The sequence below is a fragment of the Macrobrachium nipponense genome, chromosome 3 (genome assembly GCF_015104395.2).
Source record: "Macrobrachium nipponense isolate FS-2020 chromosome 3, ASM1510439v2, whole genome shotgun sequence".
Classification (NCBI taxonomy): domain Eukaryota; kingdom Metazoa; phylum Arthropoda; class Malacostraca; order Decapoda; family Palaemonidae; genus Macrobrachium; species Macrobrachium nipponense.
Genome location: NC_087202.1, coordinates 111,795,616 through 111,814,057, shown reverse-complemented (window position 1 = coordinate 111,814,057; position 18,442 = coordinate 111,795,616). Strand labels below are relative to the sequence as shown.

The 18,442-nt window shown below is 34.6% G+C and overlaps 1 protein-coding gene across 11 annotated transcripts in view; it reads left to right on the top strand.

The window, feature by feature from the left end:
- The window catches only part of LOC135221962 (nuclear distribution protein nudE homolog 1-like), a 210,967-nt gene that overhangs the window by 43,714 nt on the left and 148,811 nt on the right, over positions 1–18,442 (top strand). For all 11 annotated transcript variants that reach the window (XR_010316140.1, XR_010316141.1, XM_064260020.1 and 8 more), the window contains exon 3: positions 9,159–9,312. Coding sequence is in view for 9 of the 11 variants with exons in the window: in XM_064260020.1 (XP_064116090.1) it covers positions 9,159–9,312 (154 nt within the window). In the remaining 2 variants the exon portion in view is untranslated. The remainder of the gene's footprint in view (positions 1–9,158; positions 9,313–18,442) is intronic.

Sequence of the window (18,442 nt, the reverse complement as noted above, 5' to 3'; positions counted from 1 at the left end):
GTGGATTGCAATACCTTCTAAACGTAACCCAATAATTCTCAATTTTTTGTACTTCATCAGAAATGGAATAAGGCAAACAACTGTGGTGGGGTATTGCAACATTATAATATTACATTATTTTAAGTGTTGTAAGGATATACAGCTTCCCTGTGTCATGTGATATTATATGTAATTCTGTCAGTTCCTTGGCATGCATTATTGGAAAGGGTGAATGTTTAAGAAATAAGTAGAAATAACATTTCGAAAAGTGGAAATATGAAGTTACATTAAAGGACAGCATAGTTATTTTGTGTGGCCTTAAGAGTTGGGTGTTATGGCAGTACAGTAATGACATATTGGCTTGTGTTTACGTACTTGAAGTAATAGTAGTTGATGAAAGTAAATGCAGTGATTCAGTACTTACTTAAATGTTATGAGTTCCTTATAAGTTTTTAATCATTATATAAAATTGATTTTGAAAGACTGGGGAAACATCCAGTTTTTTGCCAGGTGGATATGTATAGGGTAAATGAATGCCATAGTAAATTTACTTATTATCTTCAACCTACGTATTGACAAAAAAGGCAAACATTTTATTTCTTCCCTTAAACTATTTCAAAGCTTAAATATAATTCAAAGCCTAAATAAAATTTAGTACTGCACCCTTTCACCTTTACTAATGTACTATCACTACTTATATCTAGCTTTGTCATTTTTCACTCCATACTTCACACACGTATACTTTGCGAATAGTTCATCTTAACGGTATCAATCTTTTTGCATGTTGAATGTGTGCACATTATTTTTATAATGGATAGTTGGCTCAACAACTCTTTCATGCATCAAGCTTTGCCTCCATAGGCTAGTCACTAACACTATCCACATTTTTTCAGTACACACTGATGTTGTCCATGCCTACTTTTACTATGACATTATTTTCTTTGTTTTATCAGGAAATGTTAATTGTATGCCAAATATTGGTATCATCATGTGCTGCCTGATATTCATAGCATTCATTGCTCCATCTTCCTGATTTCCACTTGCCCACATAACCTTACTAGTATTGCCCACATTTACCATCATCACCATCATCCTCTTCCTTTTTAAAGTGTTGCTAGTCCTTGTGGTTTCACCTCTTTATCCCTGGTGAACTGTATTGTGGATAAATATCATTCCTTTCACTGCACTGTATTCACAACCACAATTTCTTATTGTGCACCTTTGCACCTACAGCAATTGTCTTTTAGCGGACTTATAACAAAATCCCTCTATTAAGATATTTAAAGAGTCGAGGAGTCATTACACTATTAAGGTATTTAAAGAGTCGAGGAGACATTACACACCTAAACAGGTGATAGTTCCAGAGAAAAAAAAAATCTGCCTTATTCGTGAATTGAAGGTGAACTTCTGTACCAGAAATTATATACCATTCACTTTTTTTTCAACTTTTGTAAAAGGTTCATTAAAATGTACATTATCTCTTTCTATGCACACATTGCACCACAAATTATCTTGTATACACTGTGGCATGCCTTAGATATTAGGCCAAGGCTCCAATTTCAACCCCTCTTCTACTACACCATCTAGTTAACACATTCATTTTCTTTTTCTTTCATTTGGAAGATGTTTCCTTCATTTGAAATCTGCAAAATTTGCACAATTTTAGCCTATTATTCTCCATTTCTCCAAACTACTCGAAAACACATTGTTCCATCCTTTCACCGAAGCAAACTTGTTACCACAGCATTTTTATATTTCTCAGCCTTTCAACCCATCTGTTTCAATGTGTGCTGTGCAAAACAGCTTCTTATGCCTATTTTTCACATATACGTATATTATAGATGGATTGTACAGTAGACCTGCCGTTCGCAGACTCGCAATGAGCCAATTTGCCTATTCATGGATTTTTCTTCAGACCTTATGTACCCCATTATTAGTGGGAAATTTGCCTATTTGTGGTATTTTTCACTGAGAAATGTTTACAAATTACTTTTTGTGTGTGTGTGTGTGACAAAATGTACCTTTTGTGCTAAAACTATTACAAGATTCGGGTATAAGTTTTTCCTCGGGTGTATTTTGTTTTTTTAGCTATCAAGATACATATTATAAGCGTTTTTAGAGTTTTCAATTATTCACAGATTTTAGCTATTCATGAGGGCCAGTGTCTGGTACCTATCCCCCACGAATACAAGGGTCAACTGTATACCTGTTGACATGCCATTGTCAACACAAGATGATAAACTTGGAACACTGAAATGATTACATTCAGTATTTCATTGGTGTAAAAGACTTGAGTTAACTTTTTTACTGATGTAATTGACTTTGAATAAAGTTATGGGAATACTTCAGGCAACACTTGACAAAATATAAACTGACCACATTTTACTGTATATGGATTATAAAATTTTGAATATAATTATCAGCCTAATTAGAAGGGCCAAGTGGAAGAGTTCCTTTTTCTTCAGTTTCTTTGAGTGGAAAGTATCTTATACAAAAACTCATTACTTTGGTGGCAGATACCAATAGACCTCAATATACAAGAAAGCCAAGTATCAACAGCTCTACTTTCTTAGTGGCAGACTTTTTGTCAATAGAAAAATCTAGGAGTCATTATCACTAGTCTCTTAAGCCCTTTAAGCAACATAAGCATATTGGAAAGAAAGTCCAGAAAATACTAAGATATATTAAGTCATTAATTTACTGGAAAAAAGAAATCCATAGTAATTGTATAATGCACTAATTAGACCCCCCTTAAAGTACCTACTCCATCCCTGGGTTTCATGTATGAGGGCAGACGTAAATATTATAAGCAGCACCGTTAAAATGTGAAAGGATGCTAAAACTTCGCAGCTTGCAATAAAAATTTTTTAAATAGCTTGATTGATATAAATGTTTATTTGAGGTACTGAAAGGTTTGAGTAGCTTAAAGTTCCGTAAAGGTATCATTTTAGTTTTAAGTAGAAAGCAACCTAGATCTAGAGGACAAAAACTTGCAAAAGGCTCTCACTGAGGGAACTTCTTCACATACAATCACAAGCACGTCCACAGAAAAGAAGACTTCTTGTAATTTCCACAATCTTGGATATGTACTGTTTAGAGTATTGTTTCAGATATTGCAGGAAAATAGGGTGTCCTCAAGAAATCACCAGAATAGCTTTGGTAGTTTGTTGGAAGGTACCTATTGCAGGTACAATTCCAGATCAATACACTCTTAGCCTACCAGTGCTAGTGACCTTCCAGTGCTTTAGCAAAGACTTACATTGTTTATGAGTTTTTCGCTCATGACACCAGCAGTGTTGTCTTTGTGACTCATGGCCTAGAAAACCTAAGAAAAAGTTGAATGTATAAAACTAAGGACATATTTGGTACCTTGTTTGTATCAGTTAAGGGTAATTGGATTAACAACTACAAAGTAGATTCTCTTTTTATCTTGCATTGACTATCTGCGTTTATTGTTAGAGACCCTCATTTGGTTTGGTTCATAGTTTATTTATTTAATAATAAATATTTTTCTGCACTAATTTGTTCTTTTTGAAATCAGAATTTGAATAGAATAGTGAAAGTTTTCAAATAACATCATCAACGGCATATCTTATATTACATATTTTTGTATGTTTTTGTATTACATTAGATTCTTATATATATGTCTTTCTTAGTAAATTAGATATTTCTATGTGTCTCTTTTACTCTTTTATTCTCAGTGTTCACCTTTTTTTTTTTTCAACTTAATGGGTAGCCCTGGTGTCATTTGCTAAAACAGGGTTTTATTCAGTGTCATCACATGTATTTGATAGAATATTTGGTGGGCTACTTTGTTGCATTATTATCAAAGCATACTTTCTAGTCTATTTTTGTTCTAATGGGTAGTAAGTCAAGTTTATAAGCAACAGTGGGAGCTAATTGAACTGCAGTTTGTGATTCGGAAATTATGCAGGTACTTTCAATTTTGCTGGTCAGCAAGTGCCAGTGGTAGTGTTGATGGGAATTGCTGCTGTGATATATCATGTACTGTAGTATTTCTTTCTATTAGGGTTTAATTTTTCAACACCCAGTTATGCTTGCAACCTGTTTGGTTGTAAATGGTTTATCAAACATTTTACATGTTCTAGAATCTAGATGACACCCTGCATTGTTCCATAAATGATTGGAAGAATTAGACAAATGAAAATAGGTCAGTAGGATGTCCTCTATTGTTAAACTGACAATTGTCAGTTTTGCTTAATGTTAGGGAAATCAATGGAAGAGACAGTCTCTATAATGGGGCAACTACAGGAAGAGTATCATGCAAAGAGAAAGAGATGATCTACTTACAGTATGTGTGGTTTTCTTTTTTAGTAGTGCAGACATTGAGGTGGACATAACATAATAAAAATTTAGATAAAAAGAGAGACTCCTGAAGTTACTAGTGATGCTACAATATTAGAATGCAAGATTAGAAGAATTTGAGATAAATGTTCATCTCTGAATCCATTATTTGTTATCCTAGTAATAGAGGAAGCTACAAAGCAGAATAAAATTGAACACCCATGGGAGCTTTGGTATGGAGTAAAACCAGTTGTAGGAGAATCATAGGAAATTTGTGAAAGATGGTAGAATGGTATAGATTGGAGATATTTGAAGTGACTAGAAAGGAAGCCAAGAGTAATGTCCAGTCATGAAAATGGCCATGTGGATGCTATGGGAGAGATTTTGGTTAAGAATTTGTACTGTATATTGAATTTCATAGGAGTTACTTGGAGCTGGAAAATTTAAATGGCATAAAGTGCTACTATTTTCAGTAACCAAAATGTATAGGAGAAGCAAATCTGTGAGAAGAGAGATAGTTGCCATGTTTTGGTCAAGAAGGTAACTTAGTTTGTAACTCACTGGATTGCGAAGCAGGTAGGAAATGGTAACAGTACCTTGGAATGAAAAGTGATTGTTAGGCTTACTGGAAAAAGTGTAAATGACAAGGTGTGCACATGTTAGGCTACTGGTAAAGTGTAAATGGTGCACATGTTAGGCTACTGGTAAAGTGTACACAAGAAGAAGGTGTGGACAAATCACAAAAGGAGGAGTTACTGAGAGGATTAGCAACCAGTCGATAGAAAGTGGTTGATCTCAAAGATTGAGATGGCCCAAATATTTGAAGAAAAGGGCTGAGGAACCATTATTCAGACAAGTCATTGATAAAGAAGTAACAGTGCAAGGACCAACATGAACATCCAGAAAGTCATGAAGAGGTAGTACGTACAAGTAAAAACCTAGACCAGAGGAGAATTCAGGAAGAAATGTTATGAATTAACCTCGTAAAGGGAAAATCCATTATGAAAATGTTAATGATAATTATTATTGGCTATAATTATCTGGCCATCCATACTTAGTTTAGGGCTACCTTCTTTCCCAGATATGATCAGTCATATTTGGTTGGTTGGTTTGTTGGTTATAGTATAGCTCTTTTAGTTTAATATAGCAAGGTCTCGGTAATGAGAAATGGATGTGGACTAGGCCCTTCTTTGTTCTCCAATATTTCTTGATTTGGTAAATTCACTGGTAATGATATTTAAAAGACTTAAACTTAATTGGGGATAGAGGCTGGAAGTGGAATCACAGGAAATTCATGAATGGCATAATTGGAAGTTATGATGGTAGTCACTTTGGGAAAAAAAGGGAGAGAAAAAATATTTTGCAGCTTTAGATTATTATAGCTTTTTATAAAAAAAAAAAATTGCACCAATGTAGTCATACATTGTCTGCAACTTGTATATCATTAATCCAGTCAAGGTAAGGTAGGTCTTACTATTTGATGGGATTGAATATCTGGTAAAAATCCTTTTGGCCAATAATGTTATTTACTTCAAAGTGTAGAATGTTAAAGATTATTTTTAAGCTGTTTTCTTGTAACAAAATTTGACAATCATGTACATATTAGGATTGTTTAATGAAAATTTAATACCTAAATGTGTGAAGAAAACTTTGTGGAACATCTAGGATACATACTAATTGCTCTTGATAACTTAATATGTTCATTACAGTACGTACTTATGTTTAATTACATATACATTAAGGATTACGGATGACTTATTGTTTTATCTTACATTTAGAGAGAAATGTACTGTATTTAATCATTGCAGCTTACTTTGTATCCTCAATGCTTTATTTATATTTTCACCAACTAAAGGAAGCCCTGTGACATCATGATCAATGTATCATTAAAAATTTTTAATTCTAATCTTGAGACTTTCACATACTGTTATCTGTTGCTATGTATGTTGGATTTATTTATTTAAATGTTGCATGTTATGGGCTAAAAATGAAAGGGAGTAATTAGTGAAAAGTGCCAAGACCTTGCATTTTAAAGGCAATAAAGATATTAGGATTACTGGAATATATGTTGCCAGCTGCTGTTTTCTCCCCCTTTAGCCTAGCTCCCAGGTAAAGTTTGCCTTATTACCATTTGAGTGAAATTTGTATTCAGTGAGGAAGGATGTGTTTGTTACACTCTTCCTCAAAACTAAAAACAATCTTGTGAAATTTTGTTAGCATGTTTTTCTTGCTGCAACTGAATAATTGAATTATATAAAGATGCTTTAGGTTTTTATGGCAATTTACTACCATTAGCATCCAGAGTAAATTGCTGTAGGAGTTAAACAAATTCTTTAAATTTTATGTGAATTTAGGCAAAATTAATGTCTACAATGACTTTTTAAATTTTTTATTAAAGAACCATCAGTGATGATGTTTACCATTTAGCGATGGTTCATTCTATGAGAACAGGTGACTTTATGGTGTGTTCTTCACAGGACTTGAACAACTTCCTCAAGTTGCTCTCCAGTGTTCCTTGGAACGAGGTACTTGTCATGATAGCTCAAGTTGAAGTGGGAATCTTTAGTGTTTTTGGTTTTATTGCAATACAATAAAACAATTTTCCATAACTTCTATAAACTACAGGTAGATTTATTGAATAATTTTTGAAATTCTGTTCCTTGTGGATAGCATACATGTAGGAAAAGGCCGTTCGGTGATGGTCCAACTATGTTTTAGTGGTTTTGTACCCCTATAATATTTATCAAAGGTTTTTATGCAAGTGAACATGTAAAATTTTATCAAAGTTAGTTATAAAGCTAGTTATTATATAAAGAAAACCTGAGCTATATATATATATATATATATCTATATATATATATATATATATGTATCATATTATATATATATATATAATGATATTATATAGATATATAATATATATATGTGTGTGTGTGTGTGTGTTGTTTATTTTATTTTTACTGGTTGTATATTTATTTCACTTTTACTGGTGTACAAATTTTACATGTATTTTAAGATGTAAAACAATCTTAGGGAAATCAGTTTTAATCTTTTACTACTCTTGAAATTTAATGAACCCACTAAGATTTCCTAGGATGGTATATTTCTTAAGCCCTTACTATTACCATTGTCATAATTTTGCAGTAGATGTGGGATTACGGCTTATTGTTATTGCTCTATAGAATTCCCTGAAAAATTTCTTACAATTTTTTAATACTTTATTTGCAATACAATAGAAATTGTGACTTGAAAGTTGCCCCTTCCCCCATCCTTAAAGAATGAAAACATTGAATGAAAAAATAAATAGTATGCATGAAAAAATAAATACATAGTAAGCATTTTATCTCTCGAATATATCTGGTATATCAATATTATATGAATACATTAAGTTATCCACTGATAGCTTCCTGGAAACCAAACAGATATTGAACTGTAAACTTAATGGAAGAGTAAAGGATAGGTTTCCACAATGCCCTCTTCTTCATAGTATTCTACACTGAAACTATAATGCTTTGAAAAATGTTTTCTGTAAAGCTCATGCAAGGAACACTCAGTTCAGTTGTTGGTTTTATAAAGTAGTATTTTATGCTTAATGCAGTATATTTAAAACCTGAAGTACACACACTCTTACTTCAGGTATTCTTGTACCTCTCCTATTCTGTTCCGACTGTCATTCTCCTACATTGTTATTAATTTTATGGCTTTCCCTCATGTAACAGCATTTTAGTTTGCAAAATTTGAAGCCGCCACCTTAAATACTGGTAATCATTGTACATTAAATCTGTCTTACTGAAGCATATGAAAGTTTAATACGTGTTCTAACTCTATGAAACTCAATATCCATAAATCTTTATTCTTTTTGTTTGTAACTTCTACCATCACCACACTTACAGTCAGGGTGATAATCTGTGGCTCATGCTCCTGCCACTGGCTCATGAAATATATGCAGAATGCAGATACCTTGCCAAGGTCTGAGCTTTGCCAAGGATAGTACCCTATCCATTGGATCAGGAAGATTGTGTTGAATTGAAATGGAAAATGTGTGAATGCCAATGAAAATTATTCAGGATCAGTTAATATGAGGTGAGACATAGTAATTTAAAAGAAGTTTACAAGAGATGTTAAAAATTAAATTAAATTTTTTTTCAAGTTACTATTACATATGTACTTTTGTTTTCTTACTACAGTAGGACCTCTAGGAAATAGAGAGATAAAACTGAAGGTGTTAAAATTTCCAAGAGGATTATCATGTAATGCCAGGAGAACCCATCTTACAGAAAGTCTTCCATGTGCACTAACCCTGCTATTGCAGAATGCTACCATTAAAACCTTTGTTAGATGTCTTTGTTATGGAGGTTTTGTAACAGGAAACAAGCTGTACTTTTGGTGTTGGATAGATATAGCTTTCAGTTTTTATCATCATGTGCTGGTATAATAAACTTACTTTCTGTATGGAAATCCTTCTCTTTTCCAAGATTCTGTTAAGTCTGACACTGATGACCTGTGCTACTCTGTAACACTTGTGCTACACAAATACTATTTAAAGATTTCTGACATTTTTGCTGTACAGAAGTACTATTGGAAATTGTAGGGTGTATGTGGTTGATAGTACAGCTTCAAGAGGTAAATGATTGATTGAAGCTCAGGAATCGTGATTTTAGATAAATGTACCTGTACTTTTATTGTTAATCTATTTCTTATGAAGAGCTTTTCATGTTTTCATTGTCCTCCTATTATTCATGAAAGAGAAAGCAGTTACTTTGGAATTTTTACTTTAAAATATTACATCAGTACATTATACGAGTATTTCTTGTATGTGTTCTTATTGTATTCTGTAATTTGACAGTAATGTTTGTGTTCATTTTACTTTTCAGTCTTGAAGAGACAAGAGAGGAATTGGAAGAGTTTCAGAATGGAAGCCGGGAGTTGGAGGCTGAGCTTGAGGCTCAGCTGGAGCAAGCCGAAAACCGCTGCTCTGAGTACAAGTCTCAGATTAATCGGCTAGCGATCGAAAACGATTCTCTTAAGGTAAGGATTTTGGAAGCGGAACACACACTCACACACGACTCTATAATTCTCTCAACAGTTTGCATCGCCTGCTGAAGCAATCCTGTTCTATATTTATCTCCTGTTTTCTACTAGTCTCATTCTATCCCTCCTTTTATCTGATTTTTTAAATAGTTTAATAATCTCATCAGTAAAAATACTCTTCAGCTGCCTCATTACTCATTGATAGTTCTTGAGCGTTTCCACTTCTAACCCTCACAAGAGCTCCTCAACAATTTCAGATGCTACATTTCCAGTTTGTATTTAATTCAATTCAGAATAGTACTATTTTTATCAAGATACTTACTTCTTCAGTAACTAACCCTTTTCTCTCTGATTTCTCTATTCCATCTTTCATGAGCTGCTTAATACTTGAAATTAAAGTCTTTATCAACCTTGTTTTTATTGGTATTAAAAGGTTAACCCTCTTAAGGGCTTGCATGTCCAGGAGGCGTCAGTATTCATGTAACTCTCTCTCTCTCTCTCTCTCTCTCTCTCTCTCTCTCTCTCTCTCTCTCTCTCTCTTTCGTTTATTGTTTTATTGTTTTTAAAGTTCTAATGTACTTAAATGATCCTGATGCTTTTAGAATTTTGACCTAGTTTTAAAACTGAGTGCCTTAAAGCCCAAATGAGGGAGGGTGAACTCAGTTTGCGATGCTTGTCATTCAAAGGTTTTCAAAGGGAGGATTGTAATTCAGCGTTCAGTGCTTGTCCTTTTGATTTCTGTGAAATGTAAAAGGCATCTATTTAGGGTTCTTAAAAGGATTCATTGTGGGTCATTTTTAGTTAGCAGGTCATTTACTGAATTATACATTGCTGTACACCAGGAAATGGGCACATCAAAAGTTGACAGGTCTTAGAAAGCACAGCAGAAAAATTTAGTGATGGAGTCAAATGTTGTTTACCTAGCTGAGACCAGAGGAAAAAAAAGACTTATACGAAAAATCTCAGTATTTATATTACAATGTAAACTGCATTTTTTTAAAACTTGCTCCATCATCATTATAGAAATAACCTTCAGCCTTTCCTGCTACAAAGCAGAAAATTCTGGCTACATAAAATTAAGATTGACTGAGGACCAATAGAATGTGAATTACAAAGGTAAAGGGTGTGTGTGCTAATTGACCAGAAATTGTATGAAAAGCTTGCTAAGATGTGAGCTGGGCACATATTATTCTTTTATTCTTTACCATTTTCTGTCAGTGTGTACCTTGTGTTACTACTTCTAATATTTTTAATACAAAGCTCTGTCTGTTATTTGGCTTACATAGCATTCATTGAGTTACTGACGGAGGAGGAAATGCTTATATAAGTGGTTGTATCAAACACACACCCCTTCATCATGTTTGGGTCCCATTGAATCAGTTGAGCTCACCAAAGGTTCTTCAGTAAAGCTGAATAAAGAAAACACCGTTGCTTGGAAAGGAACTGATTTTAGGACACGTGTGTGTGTGTGTGTTTGTGTTTATGTGTGCGCGCGCTCCAAGTAATGCCCTTTAAACAGTAGATGGTATTGAAGAAAGTATTTGAAGAGAGTTAGAAGATGAAGTACTGTGCAGAAATATGGCCCATTAGTAACCTACCACATTTTAAATTATAATTATGCTAGTGGGAAGAATGAGACTTTTTTTCGTTTTGATTTTTTTCTCAACGTTCCTTTGTTTATTTTTCAAGGTGTTATTCACATTCTTTGGTAAATGAAGTTTGTATATACCTATTATAAAATCCAGTGCTTACGCGCTAGTGTTATGATTATACATTTCTTTTTATGCGTCTTGTTAACTCTTTGTCATTTTTTGTTTGTCACAGCAACTCAAATTTTTTTTTGTGGGGATATCATAAATCCCTCAACAAATTTTTATGACATGCATACCTGTAAGTGTGGCAGACTTCTCAACTTATTCAGGTTGACTTGTTTCTTGTCCTCTCTTCTGCCTTCCTCTTTCCCAGCTAACCCACAGACACGTCTCGAAGTGTGGGAGTATGACGTCATCGGTCGAGTTAAACAGATGGTGTTTCTGTTATGGTGGTGTAAGGCCGTGGGGATGAATGAGGGTTCAGGGTGGGGATTAGTATTGGATAGGGGATGCTTTGATATCCTGATACGTCTTGGTCTCCTTTTCTATACTACAACTTTTCAGTCATTGGTTGGCAGAATGAGGATGACTGCTTGTGATATCACTTTTGATGGACGGTCTTGCCATTTGTTAAATAACGTGAACTTTACTTTTCCGGTGGTTAAATATGATGAATATTTGTCTGTTGCAAAATTCCCCTAGACAGCCTTTGAGTAGATGTTGAAGTACTTACACAAGTTTTTAAAATTAGGTTGCAATCAAATATATATATATATATATATATATAATATATATATATGTTTATAATATATCTATATATATATATATTATATATATATAATATATATATATATATATAATTATGATATATATGTGTGTGTGTGTGTGTGTGTGTGTGTGTATATATACGTGTATATATATATATATATATATATATATATATATATATATATAAAAAATAAAAGTTCAAGTATTCGGTACAGGATTGGTTTCATGCAGATAAAAGAACAGAAACAGTTGAATGCTATTGCTATAGAAAGTATAAGCTAAGTGGAGCAGATGCTACATCATATAAAAAAACTCACATTATAACTGTTGACTCATAGTTTCTTATTTCAAAGAATCTCTCTCTCTCTCTCTCTCTCTCTCTCTCTCTCTCTATCTCTCTCTGTCTCTTCTTCCCTCTCCTCTCTTCCTTCTTCCCTGTCTCCTCCCCCTCTCGCTCTCTCCTCCTTCTCCTTCCTCCTCTCTCTCTCTCTGTGAAGTGTGAATGTGGAATGAGAAAGAAAGGAAAGAGGTCGAAGCAGAGGAGATGAATGACTTTTGCAAGTATGTACGGTATATCGTATGAACAATAAAAAATGGAAAAAAAACGTGGAGATGATGTACATGGAGATGCGGTAGAGGTTACCATACTTGGAAGAATGAGTGAGACGTGGAATGGGTAGGTCTTAATATTATGAGAGGAAGACCGATCAAGAAGCTTCTTGGTATGTGGCGTGCAAGAGGTATTGGTATCCTTAAGAGCTCGTGCTAGATAAGAGTTGAATTGTGGATTGCATTGCACATGTACCCTATGTAGAGATGTATGAAGCAGCTAGTGTTGTGAAAGTTTTTATTCTGACTCACCTCTTGGAAAAGTTTACACAAAGCAGTAAACAGACTGACAGTTACCACGGTATAGCCTACCTACTTCGGATATATATAACTGTGCGAAATGCAAATGTCGATTTGAGGGTTTTCGCCTCCAGATTTACATTGCTTTCAACTCTGAAAATTATGCTAAATCTTTTACTTGCCCTGCAGTTTATAATAATAACGGGTACTGTTTGTTTATATACATGAGACCCTTTATAGGGAAAATAAAAACTGTGCTAATTCAAAACTGTACTACAAGCGCCTCAGTGGCTTGGTTGGTTTGGTGTTTGCGTCTCACCTCGGTGGTCGCTGTTTCGATTCTCGGCCATTCCATTGAGGAGTGAGAGATGTGTATTTCTGGTGATGGAAGTTCACTCTCGACGTGGTTCGGAAGTCACGTAAAGCCGTTGGTCCCGTTGCTGAATAACCACTGGTTCCATGCAACGTAAAAACACCATACAAACAAACAAAACTGTACTACAGGTTGACAATTCTTTACCCCAAACCCTCGGGGCAAGATGTTAAGGTTTTTGTATTTTTCGAATTTCCAACAAGAACATTCCGTAAAACTAAGAAATACAGCATCAAAAAGAACCGCAATTTGCGTATATAATCACTTATCTGCTCTCGGGTATCATGCAATCCTTTAAATATTGTTCCAAAACTTGATTTCATTACATAAAATATTATGGATGGTGAGAGATATAATAGGGTAGGCTTCATATGCCCATCTCATTTTCGACAAGTTTTCACCAGTAAGGCTTTTGTAAGTTAGCTTTTGAGTAACTAATAGGCCTATGAACAAAACTCCATCATACTTACAACCAAGCTTACCATATGTATGGCTTATAAGAATTATTTCTATTTCTTACGCTTCCCCACCACTTACTACTGCATTCAAAACACTGGAATAAACAACATTAAATATTGACATAAACTACAGAATCGATAACAGCTGTTCGCCGATGTTAAGGCGTATCCCCCCGAGGCAACATTTTGGCAACATGTGGCATACTACATTGTCGCATACGCCAAGTGTGTTTCCACCAATTCAACAGAAGGGAACATGGAGTACGCAACTGTGTGGCATGCGACAGAAGACTACTTGTTGCCGTGTAACTAGACACACGCGACAAGATTTACCCACCGGCCGCCGGAAGATTTGATGTTGCGAGCATCAAGATGGATCGGTCGCAAGAAAAAAACAAAACAAGAATTTATTTATTTATAGAAGAATGTAGGAAACTTGCTGTTCAGTGGGGTATATGCTTGACAGAGTACAAGAATAACCATGCTACTCTAGATGCACTGTGGGGATTAGCAGAGAAATTTGACTAGTAAAAAAGAACAAGAACTTGCTACTGCTCACTCACGCATGTGAGTTGGTTTGGAGGGAGACTCTCTCTCTCTCTCTCTCTCTCTCTCTCTCTCTCTCTCTCTCTCTCTCTCTCTCTCTCTCTCTCTCTCTCTCTCTGTCATGAGTGATCAATCTTCGCGATTTTTTTTAAAGGAGGAAATGCCGGCGTTGGGTATTTGACTTTTTTTTTTACATAAATGAACAATTTCCATTATTCCAAATTTAATGTAGATTTGTCCAGTAATTTATCTCTTTTTTTTTTGAAATAGCCATTCGAGTAACTGGTCATTTTTGATTAGCCTTCTTTTGTATGTATTTCAGTATTGATAGGTCACAGCAGTTTAACTAATTATTATTATTATATTATTAGAAGATTGTATGGTGCTCGCGGAAGCACAGCACTAAATGTGCAGCAGCAGTGACTATCTGCTGAGACATCGTGTTGACAAATGGCTTAGTTTCTGTTGAATTGATGGAAAAGGTTTTGTGTCATTCAACAGTCAACATAGCATGTAGCATGCTACCAGCAACAACGGTGTTGCCTTGTCGCAAGCAACATGTCTCTTGGTTGAAAGCCGCATTCAACATACTTGTTGAAAACCAGTCAGTTGCATGGTGCCTCCGCGGAATCCCGCCTTGAGTTGCCGTAACTAAAACGCACGTTCATTAAGAGTTTCGTTACAGTTGTCAGGTTAAAAACTTTATTTTCAATGTAATTCGACAACTAAGATAAAATATTTTTTATTCATCCGCCACGCAATGAAGAGGGTGTTAAGAAAGCATGCCGCTAACTTTAAGTAGCAGGTATTGATTGGTATCCGTAACTGAGGCAGAAGAAACGAATAGTGAGCCCACTCCAGAAGTTTTGGAGGCTAAAGCAACGTCAGAAACTGGCAAAATCACACTTGTACTTTATTTATTTCAAAGCATATATAAATAAAGTAGTAGCAATGTTTAAACCCCGCTTTGATCATTTGCGAAAGGAACGAATCCCTTGATAAAGTTCCGCTCGGCAGCTGAAGACAGTGGTGATGTCGGTAAAAAGCAGACAGCTGATGATTTTAAGAATGTAAACAAAAGCAGAATGCAAATAGCGCAAGATTGCTCTGTTCATATTTTGTAATAGGATGATAATATATACATGCAATGTGATTACAGTGAAACAACATTTCTATTAAAATTATCATTATTCTGAGTACAAGTATTGTTCAGCTTGACTTTTTCATATGGGATATCTATCATTGTAACAACCTAACCGGAGTAATAGTCTCTCTCTCTCTCTCTCTCTCTCTCTCTCTCTCTCTCTCTCTCTCTCTCTCTCTCTCTGAAAACCTGTACAGACATAAACAACCGAATTGAGAAACAGCTAATTGCCGAGGTCATTTACCGTAACTGTTGAGAGTTCATGAAGAGTTGTGTTAAAGGTGTCAAGTTGTTAAACGCTGCCTTCTCTGTTACTACCACAAGTATAAATAAAATACATTTTTATTCATACTTCACGCAATGGAGGTCATTAGGAAGAATACCAGTAAATCAAGCTGCAGGTTATATAGCCGATGTTGAATAAAACGAATGATTGGCGGGCAAAAGTGACGTCCGGAACTTGCTAAATCACAATTACAACTTAAACAATCAAGTCATGTGCACATTTTAAATACAACTTTGTTCATTTACAAGCAAAAGTACCCGGATTATTTCCTCTAGTAACTAATGGCAATGATGTCGGTAATGCTCAGTTACCCGAGATTTTTAGAATTTAAACAATATCAAATGCAAATGGAGTACGATGATAGTGTTTATATTCTGTAATACGCTACCAATATGATGATAATATTTTCAACATAATGTAATTGGACATAGCAAACTTTATTAAAATCATCGTTATTATAAAATATAGTTGTAATGTTTAACTTGAGCAAATAATTACTTTTCTGTATAGTACAACGATATATCGGAGTTTCTTTTATAACGGCATAGTTTGGAGGCTTTAATCCATTATATCGGATATATATATAATTATTTTTTTCTTTTTATATATTTCACTGGCTAGATTCATTGATGAGTTAACTGTTGTTATTGCTGTAGTAGTGATTAATGCCAAGTAAGTCATCAGTGTGCTTACAACGTATAGTTTGATATATTGATATAATATGAATAATGAAAATACGTAAGGTTGCAATTAGATAAAAAGTGATTGTGTGATCACCGTTGCAAGCTGGTATAAGGGATTTCATTTTTGGAATGGATATGAAATATTTCTCGAAGTAAAAAAAAAAAAACGAATACGTAATCACTTACTTTTAAAATGGTCTCTTTGTCATTTTAGTTAAAGTTTCAGTATACTAAGAGAAACATATTACTTTCAACTTGCTTTTGAGAAGTGACGTTGTTCAGATTGAAGTGATGAAGTTTTTGAGTTTGCCAAATTACTCCTTAATAACCAGGATTCCGATCTCCCAAAATAAAGCATAACGACGGCAGTCACAAGACACTCTCCTTCGGTGAAATTTCGACTTTGTTTGATGGCATTAATAAGTAGGGAAAAACTCTTTATAAGATCGAATTAATTTCAGCCTACCAATACATAAACAGGACCATAGATGCGTTGTGTATCAGATTAAACTCTACTTTAACAGACTTCTCGAGTGATCTGTATATCAGATTAAGCTCACATGAAAATACCTGGATGGCAGCAGTGTCGTGCCCGTGTGAGCCCACCAGACCTTTCCAGAACAGTGCAAAATGCTCCCGTGCAAGTACCTGGGCGTGTGGGGGTTTGGCGGGGTTAAAGGTGACAGTACCTTCATCCCTTCCCTGAGGCCGTCTTCTGCCAGCCCACGCCACATGCCTTTTTGCTCGACAGAGAAGATACGTGAGCGGTTATCTGGCCACTGATTACTGGGGTCGATGATTTTGGTTTATGATTTTCATCGCACAGAGATGGTTGGTTGATTTGGGAATTTGGTTGCCAGCCCTGTGGTCATTGTATTGAATGGAAATCTTTACCGTATCCATTCTATTAGAAATATTTCGCTTTTAACCGGTTCTTCAAAGATTTCTAGCATGTGTTATCAATGAAATTATCTAATAGCATAGTAATATGATAAAACTATTGAATTTATTAGGTATATATTTATTAGGGCTTAGCAGGCCTGTGCCTATGAAGTCTCGAAACTGAGAAAAGAAGTTTCAGATATTTCACGCGTTCTGCTGCCATTTTGGAATGATTTCTCAAATCCTGCTGATTTTGGTAATAGAATTATTTGTAGGATTTATATACTACAGACGGGAACTTTTGAAGTCCGTCAATGGAATCCGTAAAAATTAAACTTATATTTTAAATATTGTAATATGAGTTTTCATGTTCCCATTACCTGGCATTCTTGGGCTGGTATAGATGTTATACAAGTCTTGTTAACATCACACACACAGCTTTTGAACCTCCTCCACCAGTGTATCGTATTAGATCTCCGCTTTAAATTGAAGAGTCACAGAAATATTTGAAACCACAATACTGAGAGACGGTGACACCGCAGTTTCTGAGCTTTGCTAAGTAGTAAGAGAACGAGTAGATTGGAAGTTAATTTCATCATTATTTTTTATTATACCTGAAATCTCAGAATGCACTCTCTCTCTCTCTCTCTCTCTCTCTCTCTCTCTCTCTCTCTCTCTCTCTCTCTCTCTCTCTCTCTCTCTCTCTCTCTCTCTCACATTGTTTGGGTGAGAGAGAGAAAGTTTCTCAAATTTTACTGTAATTGGAGATTTCAGGCATCGAAAATTATGCAGTTAATTTTCAATATCCTTGTCCTCTTTCGACCTAGCAAAGCTCAGAAGTTGCCGTGTCACCATCTTCCAGTATTGTGGTTCCAAATATTTTTGTGACTCTCAATTTAAACCAGACATCTGATACGATACGCTGGTGGAGGAGGTTCAAAACCTGTGTGTGTGATGTTAACCAGACTTGCTTATATAACATTTAGAACTCCATGAATGTTATATAAAAGGAACATGAAAATTAATCATTTAAATTTTTTAAATATTCAGTTTTTACACATTTCCAGTTACGAACTTCAACACTTTCCATCTCGTTGAAATAAATCATTTTATTGTACTGAAATCTTACAAATAAATTATATATATATATATAAATATATATAAATTTGTATATATATATATATATAGTGTGTGTGTGTGTGTGTATATATAAATTTATGTATATATATATATATATAAATATATATTGTGTATATATATATATATATATATATTATATATCTATATATATATATATATATATATATATATATTATATATATACTACATACACTACACTACACACACACACACACACACACACACACACACACACACACACATACGTATGTAGATAGATAGGTAGAATTATTTTTATTCAGAGTAGCAGTGTAATATATGTGGTCATACTTTGTGGTGAGAGCGTAACCATGCTTATATAGTATTTGTAATGTAAGGAGTGACATCCCGAATGTAATCGAGTGGTTGTTTGTTCGATATCAATTAC